Source organism: Mesocricetus auratus, unplaced genomic scaffold, assembly GCF_017639785.1.
Source record: "Mesocricetus auratus isolate SY011 unplaced genomic scaffold, BCM_Maur_2.0 Super-Scaffold_100021, whole genome shotgun sequence".
Lineage (NCBI taxonomy): Eukaryota > Metazoa > Chordata > Mammalia > Rodentia > Cricetidae > Mesocricetus > Mesocricetus auratus.
In genome coordinates, this window is record NW_024429202.1 from 31,844,573 (window position 1) to 31,865,037 (window position 20,465).

The 20,465-nt window shown below is 44.4% G+C and overlaps 1 protein-coding gene across 1 annotated transcript in view; it reads right to left on the reverse strand.

The window, feature by feature from the left end:
* Positions 1 to 20,465, reverse strand: part of Creg2 (cellular repressor of E1A stimulated genes 2) — a 36,367-nt gene that overhangs the window by 5,425 nt on the left and 10,477 nt on the right. The window contains 2 exon segments of the mRNA XM_040729414.1: positions 621 to 658; positions 660 to 735. Coding sequence (XP_040585348.1) covers positions 621 to 658; positions 660 to 735 — 114 coding nt within the window.

Here is a 20,465-nt window from a genome sequence, read left to right on the forward strand (position 1 = left end):
GAACACCTATAACAAAACAAATGCCATCATGGTCTTCATAGAGATGTTTGAGCAGGTCCGTGGTACTGGTGAGACTAGAAATGTTCAGTTGCTCTCATTGCAAGGCACATGGACTGGTTGATTTTTGCCAGTTTGACAAGGGCCAGGGTCATCTGGGAAGAGGAAACTTCCATGGAGAAAAATGCCTCCATCAGACTGGTCTTTGGATAATTGCTTGATTAATGATTGATGTGGAAGAGCCCAGCCCATTGTGGGTGGTGCCATCCCTATACAGGCTGGTCCTGAGGAGTATAAAAAAAGTCAACTGAAGAAGCCTGGAGAAGCAGGCCAGTAAGAACGATTTTCTCCATCATCTCTGACATCCAATTTATTCTCATCTATTTTGGGAGCAAAGAATTTTTACTGTAATTGTGTGTGTGTGTGTGTGTGTGTGTGTGTGTGTGTGTGTGTGTGTATGCATGATAAGGTCTCACTATGTAGCTTAGTTAGGCTAGCTTTGGATTCACTATGCAGTCCAGACTGGCTTCAAATTCTGACTCTTTCTTCCATGGTCTTCCAAATGCTGGACATGCACAACCATACCTAGTTCCAAGGAAACCAGTTTTAAAGAACCTTCATACCTTGAAAACATGGCTTGTTTGGCAAATTCTACCTCCCCCTGGCGGCACCACGATCATCCGGCCAGTGAGCGTTAACCGGGCACATCGGGGGTCTTCTGGGTCGACGATGTTTTTTCTACACAGGAAGAACATTGTTCATGTGTTAAGGCATTGGTGACACAAGAGCCTGAAATAGCAAGGAGCTCATCAAACATATAAAATATAAAAAAATCACCTTGCTGATTATACCACTGCAGATTTTTATATTTTCTGTAACCACTGTAAAGTATTTTGTCATAGGCAGTGTGTACATTGTGCATATGCTAGATGCCACCAGGGTAGTTAGGGGACAGCTGTACTCGAGGCTAGGGTCCACACACCATGGGAACGGTGATTTGTGATTGTTACTGTGGTAGTTTGGCCTATGTGGTATGGACTCGGTCCCCAACTTGGCAATACTGAGAGAGGATGGTAACGTTGGGATGGAGAGAGGAGGATATCTAACGTTTCATGGCAATGTCCCCACTCACCTGTTATCTGAAAGCTCAAAGTGTGTCTCAGGGAACCCACAATCAGGAAATCCCTGACTGTATCTGAGGCTGGGGCTCAGCTCCATCCTCACTGCTTACGACAGCCTACTCGAGCTGCTGTCTCTTTGTCCGTCTGTCCATCAGTTCTGACCACGTTTGTAGACTTTCCTCCATTTTCCTGACTCTGCAGTTGACTCAGTCAACCTTATGGCCCTCCCACAGCTCACCTGGGAGACCCGTGGCTTTGTGTCTCCAGCAACACTTTGACTGGGTGTTCTTTTATACTTTTATTTATGTGTGCAAGTGTTTTGCCTCCATGATATCTATGCACCAATCAGAAAACGGCATTGGATCCCTTGGAACTGGAGTTGCAGATGGTTGTGAGCCACTATGTGGGTGCTGGGAATCAAACTTGGGTATTCTGGAAGATTAACCAGTGCTCTTAACCTCCCTCTGGCTTTTTAGCAGGCTTTCTTACTATCTTACCAGCTGCAATAACTCTGTATCTGCACTGGTCCTCTGCCTCTGCCTCTGCCTCCACCTCCCACGAGGCTGCTTTAACCCTTTGGTACCCATTTTGTAGCCTATATATATTTCTTATCAATATAGACAAATGTAATCACATCACTATGTGACATACAAAGCAGGACCTTAGACTTTTCCAGTTGAGACTGGAATAAACGAACCTGTGTTTGCCAATGGCCAGTTATCAAGGGAATCTGGGATTCCCTGGGAAATTGCAGCCAAGGAAAGGAAGGTAATTTGTTATTTACTGTTATTCAATAACTTCTGACATTGTGGAGAGATACAGGTATGTCCATCTATGTTCTCACACAGCATCTTCATAGCGTGCTGCTCTCATCGTGACATCTCGTCCCCCAAATGAGTCTTAAGACCCCAAAGTAGCATCTCAGCTTTCTCTTGCTTTTGTGTGTCAGAGATGTCCATAAAGAAATTCTCAGCTTGTGCGATCATAAGAACTCCCACTCAGGAAAGTCCCACGCCATGCCCCGGAGAGAGGAATGCTGGCCAGAGATGCCTAGACGAGCTAGACAGACTCTGCTGTCTCCCTACCGTGCCCATTGTCACAGATGCGCTTCCCAATCACTTTCTGCCTGCCTGTCCATACTTCATCCATCTAAGTCTAAATATGGATAATTCACCTGGGGCCTTGGAGTCATCAACCTGAAGGCTCCAGTGTCACATAAAACTATGACTAAATAGATGAGACACTATCCTCTCATTAGAGTGTTTATTGTTGAAGGGGTGTCACCTCGTGATGGCATACTGACGTGCAGAAGCCAAGAAATCACAGGGTTAAAGAAAGCAAACCCAGTTTTATTTATGTCCAAAATAGAGCCACAAACCGAGAAACCAAGAGTCAGCAAAACTGCAAAGAGAGTTCTGAGAGGAAAGCGCCGAGCCGCTCCCGAGCTCAGCCCTTGGAAGCTGACGCGCATCAGGCTGGTACTTTATTTTGTCAGTGCACTGGAATGCTCAGAGCAGGAGGAAAGACTGGCCACTCCAGTATTTCTCAAGCCTTGAAAGGCATTGCTTGGTTCCTGAAAAGTGTTCCTCCAGGCAGAATCAGTTCCAGACAGTGTGTCTGTGTGGCTGTCCCGACAGTCAGCAAATCTCTAAGGCTTAGGAGTCACTCATCCCTGCACCCACAGTGTGTCTCAGCCTGTCTTTCTCTCCAAGTCTCCCCCTTCCCTTTGTCTATTCTGTAACCTTGCCAGATCATGAAGTTTCATAATCTTTGCCCTTTTCTTCTTCATTTTTTCTCATAGGAAGACATAAGCAGCGAAGCCCCGCCCCCGTATTACCTCAATGCCACTCTCTCTGCCTCTTGGAGCTACCTTTAATTTAGTGTTTTACATCTAGACATGTTTTGGTATTTTGTTATTTATAGGCACCAGCAAGCAATATCTTGCTTCCTGTACACTTTACACAGTACATTTATCAAATCATAACCCTGCAACTTGATGGTTTCCATTCGATTTATGTTGAAGATTTATTAGTGTTGACAGCGGGTAGTTCTACTCCAATTATTTTTGTCTTGCCTATAGTAGTCGATGATAAAAACATTTATCAGATTTATTTATTCATTCTACTTTAGCTGCCCTATTTTCAATTTAATTTGGCTGTAAATGATTCTGTGGTAGTTATTGCTGCCTGTGACTCCCTAGGAATAGATATGAGAACTGCTGTTGGTTGGCATGATCTCTTGGGCTTTGCAAAGTGCTTTTGCAATTGATATTCTAAGCAAGAAGGACCTTGTGGTTGTTTATTCTCTCTGATATTAACAGAATAAAAGTTTTTCCAACTGAAAGTTTCAATAATGTTTTAGTTGCATCTCCTTGATTGTCTATAAAGTTAAATACGCAACACGTTTCTATGCTTATTGCTCATTGGCTTTTTCTTTTCCTGCATGTTTTTCTGTTGGCTTAAGTGGTTTGTGTTTTTCTTATTGATCTATAACCTTGCTCTCACATTTTTGTTGCAACCCATCTCCAGATATCTATATATTTAACATGTAATAGCCTAATTAGGGTAAAAGATAAAAGAATTGCCTGGGCCATACTCAGAGAAAAACTGTTTTTGTTTATTAGAAATTCAAATGCATACAGTCAGTTTTTCATCACTGAGAAACATAACTTAATGAAGGAGAATTTGCTTTGGTTCATGGTATCGGTCTGGCTTCAATGGACCTATTGCGGTGGGTCCAAAGGAAGCTGAACCCTCTAGTTGGGGAGCATGAGAAGGAAAGGGGCTGCTCACTCTGTGGTGGATGGGAAGCAGAACGTTGTAGGGGGAAGGGACAATAATAAGGTATATCTTTCTAGGGCATGAGGCCTACTTCCTCTGGTTATTCTTGGCTGTCAACCCGACTGACTACATCTGAAGTTAACTAAAATCCAATTGTCTCGGTACACCTTGTGGGGGATTTTTTTCTTAGATAAATAATTTGAAATGGGAAGGCCCAATTTTAATCCTGATCTTTTGAGGTAGGAAGATATAGTTTTAATCTGGACAACACCTTCTATTGGCAGCCTATATAAAGGATATGGAAGAAGGAAGCTTGCTCTCTTTGCCTGCTTGATCTCACTGGCGAGTCCTTTCTGTTGGGGTTCCCTGAATTGAGGAGGGGTCCCCAAGCTGGATTCATTGCCCCAAGAATCAAGAGTCCACACGCCAATTGATGCAACATGCAAGAGGCTTTAATTAGGCATCTGCAGATGGGCCTCTCGGTCAGTTTTTAGACCGATTGGCCCCGAGGTTCAGCTACAATCAGCTTTTAAAGACAAAAACCACAAGCCTTTGGGAGGGGTCCCTATCTTGTGACCAGAGGTATGTGACTACTGACCAGGGAAAGTAGGCATCTTCCTGTTGTAAATTCCTCAGACCTTGGTATGAGTTAATCATCTCTCCCTAAGTAAATGGTAGTTATCATCTCCTTGTTTCCCACGAATCTTGTTTGCCCATCTCTGATGCCCTGGTCGGTTTGTCACAGGTGGTCAGCAGCCCGGAATTGGCCTTTTGTGGGTTTACAGCCCTTCTGCAATTAAGGTTGCTAAACCATACATCCCATTCTGTGGTCTTTCACTTTCCTTCCCTGGGATTCTGGTGTGTACTGAAGACCAGCTGAGACATCCAGCCTTGTGAACTGAACTACTGGATTCTTGAAACTTCCATTGGTAGACAGCCACTGTCGAACTAGCAGGACCACAACCTGTAAGTAAGTTACTCTAATATTCTCTCTCTATATATTTCACTCTCTCTCTCTCTCTCTCTATATATATATATATATATATATATATAGTGTGTGTGTGTGTGTGTGTGTGTGTGTGTGTGTATTTATATCCTATCAGTTCTGTCCCTCTAGAGAACCCTGGCTAATATATTGTCTAATCTATATGCTTCTCCTTCTGAAGTTTTCATCAGGTACCAAAATTATGCTGTCAATTGGGAACCAAGTTTTCACACATGAATCCATGGGGAATATTTTATATCCAAACTGTGCATTCCTCCTGGGCCCCAATGACTCACAGTCATCTCTTAGTAGTAATATGCATTTAGTCCACCTCCAATATTTCCCCAGGTTTGAACGGTTCTAGCATGCCTTAGAAGTTCAAACCCAAAACTTGAGGGGTAAGCCTCTGTAAATTCAAGAGGCAAGTTGCATACTTACAGTGTACAATGGCACGAAACAAACATTCCCACTTCAAAGAGGAAGAGTCAGGGAACAGAAAGGAGGGTTGTAAGGAAAGCAAGACCAAAACCTAGCTGGGTAAACATATAATCCTCCAACCCACGTGCAGCTCCTGGGAACGTGGTGGGGTGACATCAGCTCCACTCTGCACTGTGGCATTTGCAGCCCTCTAGGTTTCTCTCTCCTGTTTCCATTTGCTGCCTGTCATTTTCCCTAGCAGTTGTTTTACACTTGGGGCTCCAGCATCCACAGTATCCATTGTGGCTTAGGATTCCCCCTCAAAGCTTTATTCATTGCCCTTTCTGGGGTTGCTGGAAGTCATTCCAGCCTCACTACATATTTTTAGGCCTTTTAACTTTCTTTGGGAATCTGGGTGTAAGCTTCATGAACCCATTGTTTTTGCATATTGCATGCATGCAAAATCATGATGCATGCAGACAATGTCAAGTTCTACTATCAGATTAGCAGCAGCTAGTCCTTCCTGGACCATGTCCCGGTGGCCTCTGAGTACCTATATAGCTGCATAGTGAAATGAATTCCAGGAAAACAGCTTCCTGTAAGGCCCTCTGTGAACAGAGCACTCCAGAGTCCTCTTCTTTCAAACAAGTTTATCCCTTCACATCTTTAGGCCAGAAATGGGTGGAGTCTGCCTTTAAAGCATCTTTGCCATTGTTCTGGTGCAAAGTAGGAAGTTTCTTTTTTTATTGGGGCTAATCTGCTCTTCAATGCTGACTTCTTTTTTTTTTTTTTTTTTTTTTTTGGTTTTTTCAAGACAGGGTTTCTCTGTATTGTTTTGGAGGCTGTCCTGGAACTCACTCGGTAGACTAGGCTGGCCTCGAACTCACGAGATCCGCCTGCCTCTGCCTCCTGAGTGCTGGGATTAAAGGCGTGCACCACCAATGCCCGGCCCAATGCTGACTTCTTTACATCCAAACTTGAACAACACTGCTTTCCTTGTCTAAACAGCAAATTGTTCGGATCTTCCTGATGTTTCTTTTTACGCTCTCAAATCTCATTATAAATCATTATTTTTAAAAACACCTAGAAAAATCCCACTACACAGCCTGGATGCTGAAAAGCCTCCCACAAATTGTCAGGGAATGCACAAAATGAGCAGAATGGAGGCCCGATATTTGTCACAATGTAACACACAGTCTCCAATCAGTTCTCAATAGAGTAATAGAGTACTTACTTGCTCCTACCTGATGTCAAATGAGCAGTTTTGCTGCCGCATTCTGGTCAACCAGAATTGCCTACTTAGCTTTGCTCACTGCGTTTTTTTTGGCTTCTCTGGAGCACATTTCCAAACTTCTAGATTTCTCTAGCAAACCAGTTCCAAGAGCTTCTAAACCGCGGATCAGGTTTCACCACAGTTTTTCACTGAGCAAAAGCAATTTAAAGGAGGATGGATTTGCTTGTCTCCTGGTTTCAGAGGTTATCACCCACTGTCTGCTGCTTCTACTGCTGTGGGCCCAAAGGGAGGCTGAATATCATGCTGGGCAGCATCTGATGGAGCAAGCAAGCTCACCTTAAGATGGACAGCAGGCAGAGAGCGCCAAGAGTAGAAGGAAGCGACAAGGACCATCTTTCAGGGGCTTGTCCCACGTGACCTACTTGTGCCTGTTAGGCCCACTTCCTGAGCTTTCTATCTCATTCCAAAGTAGTGCTACTTTCTGGGGACCCAACCTGTGGAGGATACTTACAGGCCATAATATATGCAAAACATAACTGCTCTTTAGACACATATAATCCTGGGGGGTTGTGTGTCCCCAGACTTGTACAGCAGTCTAACTTTAGATCCTGCACCTAGCATGCATCAGTCAGACTGGGTGATGAATGTAAACTTTACATGGGATAGCAAAAGTGCAACAGTCAGCAGCATCACATAAAGATGGGAAACAAGGCTAGACGCCTTTGTCTGCCAGATAGTGAGCTCAGCAGAAGTCATTTATTAAAGCAATTTGGTATTAGAACAGGAATAAACAAGAAGGCCTGGAAACAGGCCTTTTATTAGGATACCTGATATTTGACAAAGACTTAAAACAGAAACTAGCAAGTAATGTTTTATTTTTCAATAGCTAGTTCTGAAAAAGTTGGCTAAATAGAAAAAGCTTTAAAAACAGGTACAGATCACAATGAACCAGCATAGTGGTACATGCCTTTAATCCCAGCCCTCGGGAGGCAGAGGCAGGCGGATCTCTATGGGTTTTAGGTCAGTCTGGTCTACAGAGTGAGTTCCAGGACAGCCAGAGTTATATAGTGAGAGCCTTTCTGGGAAGAACAAAACAAAACAACCCCCAAATCATTACATCACTCTGCACACAATTCAGTTGTAAACAGAATTGTGAAACAAAAATTTACTGCATTTGAGATGAAATATGGGAATTATATTATATCTGTAGCTTTACATTGGAAAGGGTTCTTACATGAGACAGAATGAATAGATCATATAGACTGAGTAGATTTCTTAAAATATCAATTTTGGGGCTGAGAGAATGGCTTCAAGGGTAGGAGGGCTTGTTGCATAAGCAAGAGGACCTGAATTCAGACCCCCAGCATCCATGTAAAAGCTGGGCATGGTCCTGCATGCCTGTAACCCCAGTACTGGAGAGCAGACAAAGGTGGATACTAGCAGACATCTGGCCAATCAGTCTAACTAAAACAGTGAGCTTCAGGGTCAGCAGGAGACCCTACCTCCCAAGAGAGGGTGGGGAGCAGTGAGCTCTATAGTATACAAGAAGATAACCCTTGTTCTCCCATGGCCTATGAATTAGCATTTACACTATAACCACATATACACATGTGCATAACACACACACACACACACACACACACACACACACACACACACACTTACTTTTCCCATAACCAAGTTTCATCTACCTCAGCCTCCTGAGTGCTGTGAGTAAAGGCATCTGCCCCCACACTTGGGTCATAACTAAATCTTTATAAATGTATCCTTTGGGTTGCAGGGGTGGTGTGTGCCTTTAACCCAAGCACCTGGAGTGCAGAGGCAAGCTGATCTTTTTGAGTTCAAGGCAAGCTACAGGAAGACCCAGACTATCCAGAGCTACACAGGAACACACTATCTCAAAAAAATTCATCCTTTGAGGGAGTACTGAATTAAGCAAATAAAACACACACACAGGTTTATGATGTCATAACAACATAATTTCTGTAGTCTTTACAGTTTCCACGGATGTGGTTAGCCATATGAATAGACTTCCTTTTTTCACTCACAGCTCTTCAAATCTAGATGGGTAGCTAGGAACTGTGGGTGCAGCTTGCTAACAACTTATTTTGGACTTCTGTTTCTGTGTGAACTATTTTGATATGCAGTTCTCTCCGAACAGTCTAGCTGGTGTATTCACTATGTAAGATGATGAGACAGACAGAACCAAGGAACCACGTCTCGGGTAAGCTATCCTCTGGCTTCATGCTCATGCACTCATATGCATGCATTTCCACATCCATGTAAACAGAACCATATATCATTCTGCAACCAAACACATTCTGACTGGGCTTAACTCCTTAAATGTGTGAAGCAGCATACCAACATGTTCATACCACATAATTAAGTTTTTGACCATCAGAAAGTCCTACCACCTTCAAAAAATCCAAGATGGAGTCTTATGTAATATTTAATAAGCACTGGGTCGCATCCTAGCACCTTTATTTAATCTTGACAGAGCAGACAGGAGGCTGATCTGCTGTACACACTCAGAGAAGAGGAACTGCACAGGTGTCCAGTGACGGGCGTGAGAGGTGCCAGTTTTGAGTTCTGCTGCCACCCTTACAGAGAGAATAAGAGACTATCACAAAAATCAGGAAACAGGAAACTCAGCCAAAATGATACCAACACTAGCTTGGATGCAGCTAAGGTGGTCACGAGAGGGCAATCTGTAGCCCTAAATGACTAGACTTCATTGACTCTGCAGACAGTGAGTATCCCATCTAAGGAGTCAGAAGCAAAACAAAGGGAAGGAAGGAAGGGAGAAATGCAGATACCAACAGCGTTGACTCCAAGAACAGAGACATGCAACAAACCCACAATGAATTCTTTGAAATCTTGCAAATCGATAATGAAAAGAAAATGAAGGCCCAGACAGTGTGACAAATGAAAAGCAGAACATGAAACATGAGCATAAACCAAGAAGGAAAACATCACAAGTATCTTCATGTAAATCCATTGAAGATATTTTTACAGTATCTTGCAAAAAATACCATAAAGTAACATACTCAATTGAAAGTGTACTTACAAAGCTACAATGGGGCTTAGTGATTTTATGTACTCATTTTCTAAACACCCAGTAAACAGAAAACTCGCCATTATGCATAAGGTTGCAGAGATTTTAAAAAATGCTCTATTGTTTGAGCTATCTCCTCAATTCCTACTTCTAACTTTTTCGTATAGGTAATAAAAAATGTCAGCACTTATTTGAGCAATTCTCTCATAACAAATTTCAATATTAGTGAGGATTTTTTTTAAATTACTGTGACAAAAATACCTGAGTAAAATAATGTAAGTGGGGGAAAAGATTTCTTTTGGCCCATGGTTTCAGAGATCTCTGTTCATGACAGCCTACTGCCATTGCTGTGCACTTGAGTGACTCCATGCCATGCTGGGGAGTTGTGGTAGAGCAAAGTAGCTTACCTGGGGGGAGGGCAGGGAGCAGAGATTAGCAGGAGAAGAGCCAGGAGCCAGGAGCAATGGCATGTTCCCAGTGTCCCACTTCCTCCAACTAAGCATACCTCTTACATTTTCCATCTCCCAAAATAGCACAGTTGGCTGGAGACCAAAGCATTCATCAATGAGCCCATGGGGGACAATTCCTGTTCACACTATCACATGCTTGAACATGCTTAAAGCAAACAGTTGAGACTTATGCATATCCCCAGCATCTAATTTATTCATTTATAGGATTCATTCATTTTTATTTTTTGTGTACCGGTATTGTCTTAGTTGGGCTTTTATTGCTGTGAAGACACACCATGACCACAGCAACTCTAACAAAGGAGAATATTTAACTGGGGCTGGCTTACAGTTCAGAGGTTTAGCCCATTATCATCGTGAAGGGGAGCATGACAGTGTGCAGGCAGACATAGGGCTGGAGAAGAAGCTGCTACATGTTGATATGCAGCAACAGGAAGTAGACTCGGCAAGGCTTGAGCATAAATAAGACCTGAAAGCCCGCCTCCACAGTGACACACTTTCTCCAACAAGACCACACCTACTCCAACAATGCCACACCTCCTAATAGTGACACTCCCTCTGGGGGGCTATTTTCTTTCAAACCACTTGTGTTCTACCTGCATGTATATCTATACATCACTTATGTGCTTGGTACCCACGGAGAGCAGAAGATCTCCTGGAACTGGAGTTACAGTTGATTGTGAGCCCATGTAGGTACTGAGAATGGAACCCATGTCCTCTATAAGAGCAGCCAGTCAGTGTTCCCAACAGCCATCTCTCCAGTCCTGAAACCTGGTGTTTAGACCCCTTGTATCACCAAGGGCACAGCTATGTTTATAGCAGATGTAGGTTGTTGTGGTATTGGAGGAGACTGATCTAAGAGGGTAGTGGATGATACACAATGTGAACAGGTACCAATTTACACAAAAAGCTGAAAGCATTTTGGAAAATTCAGGCTTAAGTGGAGACTGGCTGTGTTTGTTACAGATCTTCTACCAGGAAACCCAGGAACATATGGGAAAATATGTTTTATACATCACCATCTTTAATATGATCAAACACGACATCCTCGGTTTTATCACCAGGGAAATGACAATAGAGATGCTGATGTCTGCTGATACCATAGTGAAAGCCAGGCTCCATTTTTATTAGACCATATCTTGTGGGATACAGAAATTGGTTCACAACTCCTAACCTAGCTAGTTAGTCAGTTGTTTAGTTTTAAAGTCATGTATAGCTATTTAGCATGGATATATTTTATATTTTAGAGGTTGACTAATCCTCACAGTACCCATTTGATGTAGCAATGCACCAAGAACAGCATAGTGGTAACTTAGAAGGCTTGGGCTGACAGGTAGTGGTGAAGGATGGAAAGCTTTTCCCCAAGGACCTACACAAGGACAAGGATGGCCTCTAGCCACTTCTGCTCAACATGGTACTAAAGGTCCTAGCCAAGAAGCCAGGCAAGAAAGAGGATACCCAGTACTAACAGAATGGCTCAGCAACTAAAGGTACTCACCAGCAAGCCTGACAACCTGAGTTCCATCCCTGAGACCTACATGCGGAAGGAGAGAACAGAGTTGTCCTCTGACCTGCACACATACATGTGTATGAACACACACACACACACATACACATACTGTGGCACACACAGACACATATAGATAAATGTAAGAAAAGCATCCAAATTTCAAAGGAATCAGTGAAAAATACAAAAAAAGGAGGTTTGGACTGCATAATCTAAAAAAAGGTCCATCTTCAGGGGGACTAATCCTTACACAGTTCCATGATGACAATATCTGAGTTCTTTGAGTGCCCTGCCTGAGGACCTTGGCCACACCACATCATTTGATCCCTTGAGAAGTTAAAGTCTAAGTAACTGAGATAAAATACAGATACTGTGTTGTGCATAGGACCAGGTTACACTTAAAACCTGGATTACCCGGGTCCAGAAGCTTGGTTGACAATACTTTGCACACATTTCTATGCATCGTTGTTTGGAAAATTGAATTTACTCCATGAAATTCCCTCTTGGTAGCTTATATATGGTTTCTCTCAGACTTCATGGCACACGCCTCGTGCCATCGCTGATCTCACCCTGTATCTTTTCAGTGAACTGACCCTGGAGCTTTTGAGTTCCGCAAAAGTCCTTCTAGCAAGTCATTGAGTCTGGGGGAGTCTAGGGGACCCTGACACACCTGTCCAAGCAGACACTGACAACTCATTGTAACACTGATGGCACATACCACAAAGCAGCTGTCTGGAGGCGTGACTTGGCCCCAGTCATTCTCAGTCATTATGTTCAAGTCTTGAGAGAGATGCCTTTGTCAAGCCAGGAACGTGTTTAGCACAGACTTAAGGCACTTGTCTTTACCTGCCTGGAAGCTTCTTTTTATTATACACTCTGTTGAATCCTGACAAGAGATGGCAATAGTGGCCACACCAACTTATTCAGACAAATTGGTGCATGGAAGAACACTGTGTTCTTTCCAAAAGTATTATCATCTGTGGCGTTTCAACATTGCAAAAGTCTAGCTGCTGAGTCATTAATTTTTCCTGTGGGCTGAGATAAAGGAATCATAGGATACAATCACAAGAAAAATAGAATTGTAGGAGAGTCATGGTGCACACCTTTAATTCCAGCACTTGGGAGGCAGAGGCAGGAGGATTTATGTGAGTTTGAGACCAGCCTGTCTACAGAGTGAGTGCCAGGACAGGACAGGCTCCAAAGCCACTTAAAACCCTGTCATGAAACACAAAAGCAGAAAAGAAAGAAAGAAAGAAAGAAAGAGAAGAAAAAAGAAAAATAGAATCTACTGGGAACTTTGTTAAACGAATAAACAAATAAACAAACAAACTCCGAGCCACACAGGAGAAAATAAAAACAGCCAGAAAATAAGAAACAATGCTGCACGCATTACAAGTAATTAGAATTCGACCCGGTGAGAACACCATCAGCTTTATTTGTTTTTCCAACAGAATCTCTCTCGAATGAAGCAATGGAATTAATAATAAAGCATTATATTTAAATGAGGAGCCTTTTCTTCTCTGTTGGTGGTGGTTACACAGAAAAGAAAAGAAACTATGCATTTTATGTAAGCACAGAACTTTCCATTGGTGCAATAGGAAGCCCAGTATATCTTGGCATCACTGTTCCCTCCTGTGATAGACTGGCTAGTGAGCCCGCAGAGGTGTCCACAGCCTCATCTCTGGAGGTGCGAATATGCTACCGCAGGCTTTCCTGGGCTGTGCATAGGTCCAAGATGATCACAAGGCTCTGGTGTTCTTTCTTTCTTTTTACTAATGATTTACTGACATAGAGTCTCACGGCCTGACCTAGGCTGGCCTTGAACTTTCAATTCTCCTGCCTCAGCTTCCTGAGTCCTGGGGTTAGAGGAATAGGCCCCACACTTGGGTACGATTTTAAAGTAGAAGAAGAAAGCTAAAGGAAGGGACCGGATGTGAGAAAGACTCGGCCTCCCTTCCTGGCTTCGAGTACGGCGGAGGACACACGCTGTGGAAGGCACAAGCCATAGAAGATAGAAAAGTTAAGAGAGTGCACAAGGAACAGAGCCCTGACCACACCTAGACTTCAGTCCAACGAGTTGTGCTGCTGGTTTCTGACCCCAGCGCCATGATGTAAGAAATCTGGGGTGCTCAAGCCACCGAGCTGCTGCAGCAAGGAGACACTGATGCATCCTGTAGAGGACTTTGCCTTGAAGTTGCACCTGTTGTTGCCAGTCACCGCTGCCTCTGAAATGGCTAACAACTTCAGTACCAACGAGGAGGGCGAACACTGTGTACCCTGCAGGCCCTGATGGGTGACTGACGGTCTATGAGCAGCTGCTTTTCTGTAGGGGGCAGGAGGAAGTATCGCCCCTCTCACTGAAACACATTTGTGTCATCTGCTCCTCTCTATTGCCTGCTTCAGGACATTCTCAAGCCCCAAGCTTCAGGAAGGTCGCAACTGTTCTAATAAATACACATGCAGCCTTTCCCAGCACTCCATGACCACAAGGCTAGTTATTTAAAGGTCTGTTATGCATCTATGTGTTGGTGTTCAGAAAAACTAAGTGTCATATGAAAGACTATGTTATGATCTTTGAGGGTTTGGAAATTATATTAAAATGGTTACTCAACATCACTTGGGTTCTCTTTAAAATTATTTTTCTTTGGTAATTTCAGATAAGAATGTAATGCAATTAGATCGTAAATACTCCTGCTCCCCACCGACAAGACCCCCCCCCGCCCCGCCTCCCTCCCAACTGTACTTTGGTCTATTGTCAATTCCCTGTGTGGGACGAATAGATGTTTGCTCACATTTCCCCAGAAGCAGTGTCATGCAACAGGGGCAGAGACATTTTCTTCAGTGATGTAGCCACCCGTCCTCGGCCCATCCTTCTGTAAGTAAGCCCTCCCCCCACGGTTTTGTAGGTGGGAGGGGATGCAGCTGGGAAAGGAAAGGTGATTAACACAAGTGGGAGGGGCATGAGAGGGCGATGCAGGGGAGGCAAATGTGATAAGAATACATTGTGAACGTATATACATGTAATAATGAAATTCATTATTGTGCATAATTAATGTATATTAATAAAACTTTTTTTTTTGGTTTTTCAAGACAGGGTTTCTCTGTGGCTTTGGAGCCTGTCCTGGAACTCACTCTGTAGACCAGGCTGGCCTCAAACTCACAGAGATCTGACTGCCTCTGCCTCCCGAGTGCTGGGATTAAAGGCGTGCACCACCAACACCCAGCTAATAAAACATTCTTGAAAATGAGATTTTTTCTCTCTTTAGAAAGGCTTCTTTGCAGAATACCCAAGCTCCAAGAAGCTGACTAACATGGAAACCGATGACCATAGGGAAGGCTAGCCTCCCCTGTAGAGGGTCGTTTCCCAACAGTCTGACAGGAGTCACTCTTGGAGTCACTTGTGTAGTCCGCAGGCCTCTCCCAGCCTCTGGCTTTTTCTTTTAACTCTGAACATTTGTCCATTTATCTTCAGGCTATTGCTGCGGCTTCCACACCTTGGTTGGAAGTTCTTATCTGTGAGTTCCCCATGTCTGCTAGAGTGAAATTTGAATGGTTCAAAAGCTTGGCATACGTATTCAAAGGAAACAGTTCTTCCTTATCTTTCCTCATTGTCTGGGGCTAGAAACTTCTCTCCCTCCTCGTCAAGTCTGGTGATTCAACAGACACTCACCAGCCACACACTCAGGCCTAGACACGGAAGGAGAGCCACTCCTGGGATGAAGCGAAGATAAAACCATTCCACTGTGATCCCAAGTCATCACTGTCTGAATGAGGCTTCTCCATGCCTCCCTTCATAACTACTTCCCTTTGCATTTCCACGTTTCTCTCATTCCAATGTGGTCAGACACTGTATGTATTAGCATGTATATATTTCCTGTATGAAGGAAAATTCCCCCTAAAAGCAGGGCCCTAAAACAGGCACATGGCTCTAAGAAGTCAGGCTCATGGAATTCTCGATAAGCAGCTAGGCCCCACCACACACCCAGAAACCTGGAGTTGCAAAACCAAGCAGTTTGATTTAGTTCCCACCCCACAGTTTCCAGGCAGTTGAAGTCACGCCCTCTCCACTCTCTACCCCCAATTACAAAAACTGCTCTCAGACTCCGGGCTGCATGTGCCCTGCATCCTCAGATGCTGTGCCACAGGGCCTGGAGGCTCCCCTCCCAGACCAATAAATGTCTGCTCTCACCATTCAGGTGGATCTGGGTTTTCATTATTTCCTTTCTCCCTGCCTGTTTCATTCTCACAATGTGTGTGGAAGACATAAGTGTGCCTGTGTGTGCACTTTTTTTCGTGTATACGTGTGCCCGTGCATGTGGAGGTCCAGAGGCTGGTGTCAGGAGTCTCCTTGATCCATCTCCACCTTTATTCTGTTAGAGGCTGGGTCTTCCTACCAGACTCAGAGCTCACTGAAATGGCTGGTATATCCAGCCAGCTTGCTGGGGAGGTTGCCTGTTTCCTCCATCTGAAGCTGGAAATACTGGTAAGATATCATGACTAGCCAGCTGTGAGTTCTGGGGTGCAAACTGGTCCTCTTAATTATGTGGCAAGCACACTCGCTGCTGAGCTTTTCCCCCAGTCCAACCGCTATATCTTAAAACATTTAGACTATAAGTAGGCACAATCGTGATGCCCCCAAAATACCAAAGGGAGGCACTGCATAGATTAGAATGAATTATCGTGTGTCTGTCCTCATTTGCAAGTACATTAAAACTAGCACACCCATCTTCCGTGGGTTAAATTAACAGCTCCCCCAGAGAGGCCAATATCCCAATCCCCAGAATTGCATGCTGCATCTTATGTGATGAGGTTATATATCCTGAGAGGGAATGATGACCTTGTGTTAGCCCATAGATAAAATGTAATCAGACAAACCTTCACAACAGAGTTTAAAGTGGGCAGTAGGATCAGGGATGACAGAAGTAAGGGCCGCAGTGTTGAAAGCCTAGGGCTCTGAGTCAAGGACTGTGGATACTCTCTGTTCTGAGAAAAGCAGGGAAGTGAATTCTCCTTTGGAGCCTTCAGAAGGAAGGAAGCCTGTGACCTCCTTGGTTTTAGCATTGTAAGATGCACTGTAGGCTCCTATGATCTAGAGTAAAATAAATCTGCTATTTAAATCCCCAACAGAACTAACAACATTTAACTAACAACAGAAAATGAATCCACCATTCCTCAATGGCCATCCCTGAAAAAGCCATACATTCAGCCAATGATTACGGGATTCCCACTTTATACAGAATGGTCTGTGATAGGACTGGCGAGCAAGGAGAGGCAGAAGGACACAGCTCTGGGCCTCCTGAAGCTCAAGGCCCAGCAGGAAGGTCTGGCAAGCTTGCTACACAATTAATGGTGGTTTACTTTCCAGATGACAGGGATCGTGCTTGTGTTCTGAGATCCAAGGACAGTTGAATCCTGGGGAATTAATTCAAACTAGATGAGGTGGGGATAGGAAAGGCAGTAAAAAATGTGTCCCCTGCAATGACAGAGACCTCCACCTATTCTGCCAAGTTAGTATTCAGGCATCTGTACTGGCCTGTCCTTGGGGTTCTGACAGGATACACCCTCAGCTGCTGTCACAAACAGCACCACCTGTGCACATTCACTATGGTCCCCTTTAAAGGGACCTGTCCACCTCCCATCCCTCTATTCTCGTTTCTCTCCCTCTCTCCATTCCTCTCTCCCTCCCTCCCTCTCTTTCTCCTGCTGCTCCTGTGCCTAGAGGCCAGTCTCCCCCTCCCCTTTCCCCTTTTTGTAATCCCTTTCCCTAATAAGAAACCTCCTGTGCTTGAACCCTGTCCAATGGCGTCTTTCTCTCTTGTGCTGCTTTTCTTAAATTACAACATAGCACCCATGAACCCCAAGAGAAGTTGCCCATCTGTGAACCAGGAGGCTATTGAATATGCCTTGACCTTGAGCTTCTTTGACTCCAGAGCTGTGAGAAATAAATACCTGTTGTTCACAAGCTAATTCAGTACATGGTAAATATCTGTTTATGAGCCATTGGTCTATGCCAAATGTCTGCTGTGCTATGTAAGTAACTCTGTCTATAGCCTTTTGTCACAGCAACTGAAGGGGTAAGATGTTATCACTGAGACCAAGAAAACGCAACGGGGAGGATAATGTCAGACTACATATGTGGACTACCTAGGCCTTGAAAGGCATGTTAAAGAGTTTTATATTTTTTGAAAGGTTTGTTTTTATTATTTTAAATTATGTGTACATGTGTACATTTCTGTGTTGGTATATATATGTGAGTGCAGGTAACCTTGGAGATCGGAGGCGTCTGATCCCTCAGTCACCTGTTGTGGGTGCTGGGAACTGAACTCAGATCCTCTGGAAGGGCAATACCAGTATGCACTCTTGACCACTGAGCCATCTCTCCAGCTCAAGAGTTTTAAATTTTATCCCAAATGAGAGAGCAATTAGCAATTTTACGCAGGATGGGAGAACGATGAGATGTGCATTTTGAAGCTGTCCTTTGATTTTAGGATGGAGAAAGGGTTTGAAAGTGCTCAGTTTGGGATCCAGGGAGACCAGTCCGGAGCATGTAAAGAGGATATGAGTGACAATGGGAACTTGGTGCACAGAAGCAGGGAGCAGCTCAGGTGTCTGCTCTAAAAGGGAGAAGCAGCTAAGGGCATCACACGGGACTTCTCAGGATACCAGAGTGGGTGGGGACCACAGCAGAAGAGGGTTCTGGGGATCTAAGAGGAGACTGAGTTCAAGGTGTCCTTGAAGTATCCAGGAAGCAAATGGATTTGGGGTCTACAGCTGAGATGAGAGGTATTGGCTGGGAATAAAAACTTAGAAATCATTGGCACATATAGGGAGTTGTTTGGGTGGGGGGATAGAGTGGGGAGAGATGTAGAATGAGGGGGTACCAACTATCATCAGGCGGATGCTGGGTTATTCTGCTGGCATGTATTGCCATGGGTGTATTTACAACGAGCCTCGAGAATTATCTCACTTTCAGTCCAAGTCATGGGATGGAGATGATATACAAGCAACATAAGACAGCCTATAAAACTGTGTAGCATCCGAGTCTGCTCTTTTTGAAACTCAGGTGTCCTCTATCCCCCACCCCTTCTCGCCGCCACCACAATTGTGAGTATTAACTGTTAACCTGAGGAAATCTAGAACTCTCTGGAAGATGAGTGTGCCTGTGAGTGATTTTCTTAATTAGATTAACTGAGATGAGACTGCCCATCCTGAATGTAGGTAGCACCATCCAGGAGCCAGGCCCTAGAATGAATGAAAAAGAGATTACACTGAGCCCTGGCATGCACACACCAATTCATCGTTCTCTGACCTTGAGAGTAGATGTGCTGTGACAGCTTCAAGTTTCTGCTGACCTCCCATGGGGATGGACTGAAACCGGGAGCTGTGAGACAACAACCCCTTTCTCTCTCAAGTTGGTCTTGTCGGGGTTTTGGGGTTTTTTGTTGTTGTTTTGGTTTGTTTGTTTTTTTGTTTTTCCAGACAGGATTTCTCTGAGGCTGGCCTTGAACTCACAGTGCACCGCCGCTGCCCAGCTTGTCAGGGTATTTTTATCACAGCAGCTGGAAAAGAAATCACGATGGGCTATGTGAAGAGGCGGGGTGCAGAGCTGACAGGTAGGCTGAAGAGTCAGGTCACCTGGGATTGAACCCCAGCCCCGTTACAATTTGGTATGTGGATCCCTGTGCAGGTTCCTCACACTTGTAATGCCTCAGTTTCCTTATTTGTTAAAACTAACCATACCACCTCTGCCAGGATCATCTCATAAGGGCTGCATCTGTTTTTATGTTGCTTAGAACACTTCATATGCCCCATGTTATGTGATACTTAGAAGTTAAGTGGAGTAAACAGGGCCATGTCACCTTGATTCTCCCTGCTTCTGCCACCCTTAATCCTGCAGGGAGGAAACAGCTGTTAACCACAATCAGTACCATTTGTGAGCACTGAGCAAGGGGCCACACATGGAGACAGTTCATCCCCACAACAACCCCTCAGCCACACTTACTACTATTTGAGGGTAAAGGAAATTTAGTATCAGACAAATCGCAAGACCTACCTCAACTGGAAGATTTAGCACACAGATCAGGCCCAAATCAGAAGCCCTTTCATCCACTAAGTGTGTGTATCAAGGGCTCCCTGGCTGCCCCTGGAAGACTCCTATCTTCAGAGACTGCTGGAGCCAGAAATGGACATCTATGAGTGGACGAAGTAACTGCTGGCCTCAGCTCAGTTTCTGCTGTGGTCCAACAAGATAGTTCCAGAAGCAACACTGATGGGGTCACGGATGGTCTCAATCCTGTTCCTACTGCTAGTCCTAACTGGGTAGTTGGATTACAGCTGGGGAACTCCAAGTTCACTTTCAGGGTCACACTGATGCTTCACCCCAGAATCACTGATCCGAGATTCCCTACCTGTCTGGTTGTCTGGCACTGGTGCAGACCCTGAATGGACACCATGGTGACAGCACTCCTGAGACACCTTCTAGTTCTTGCCCATTCTGCCAATGATGTCAAACCTGTCCTGTAGGCTGGTCTGGCTGCCGAGTCCTGGCCCCTTCAGATCAGCCGAGGCTCCATAGCCTCTCTCAGAAGCAGAACAGCACACTGAGAAGGCACACTTAGACCCACGGAGCTTTCAGAATGGCTTTACTCTTGACCTTATTCTGCATTGCAGTAGTAGATCAGAGTTGTCCCTGTTCTAACATGCGTGTGACATGGGCATCTTCCAATGATGATCTTCTGAATTTCTCACCCAACTACAAATTCTACTATCCACCTTGCTTAGAGATGGGCAGCACATACATTGAAAAAGAAACTGCCTGGTATCATAAAGGAAAGAAGGCACTTTCTGTCTCTGTCTCTGTCTCTGTCTCTGTCTCTATCTCTCTTCCTTCCTCCCTCCCTCT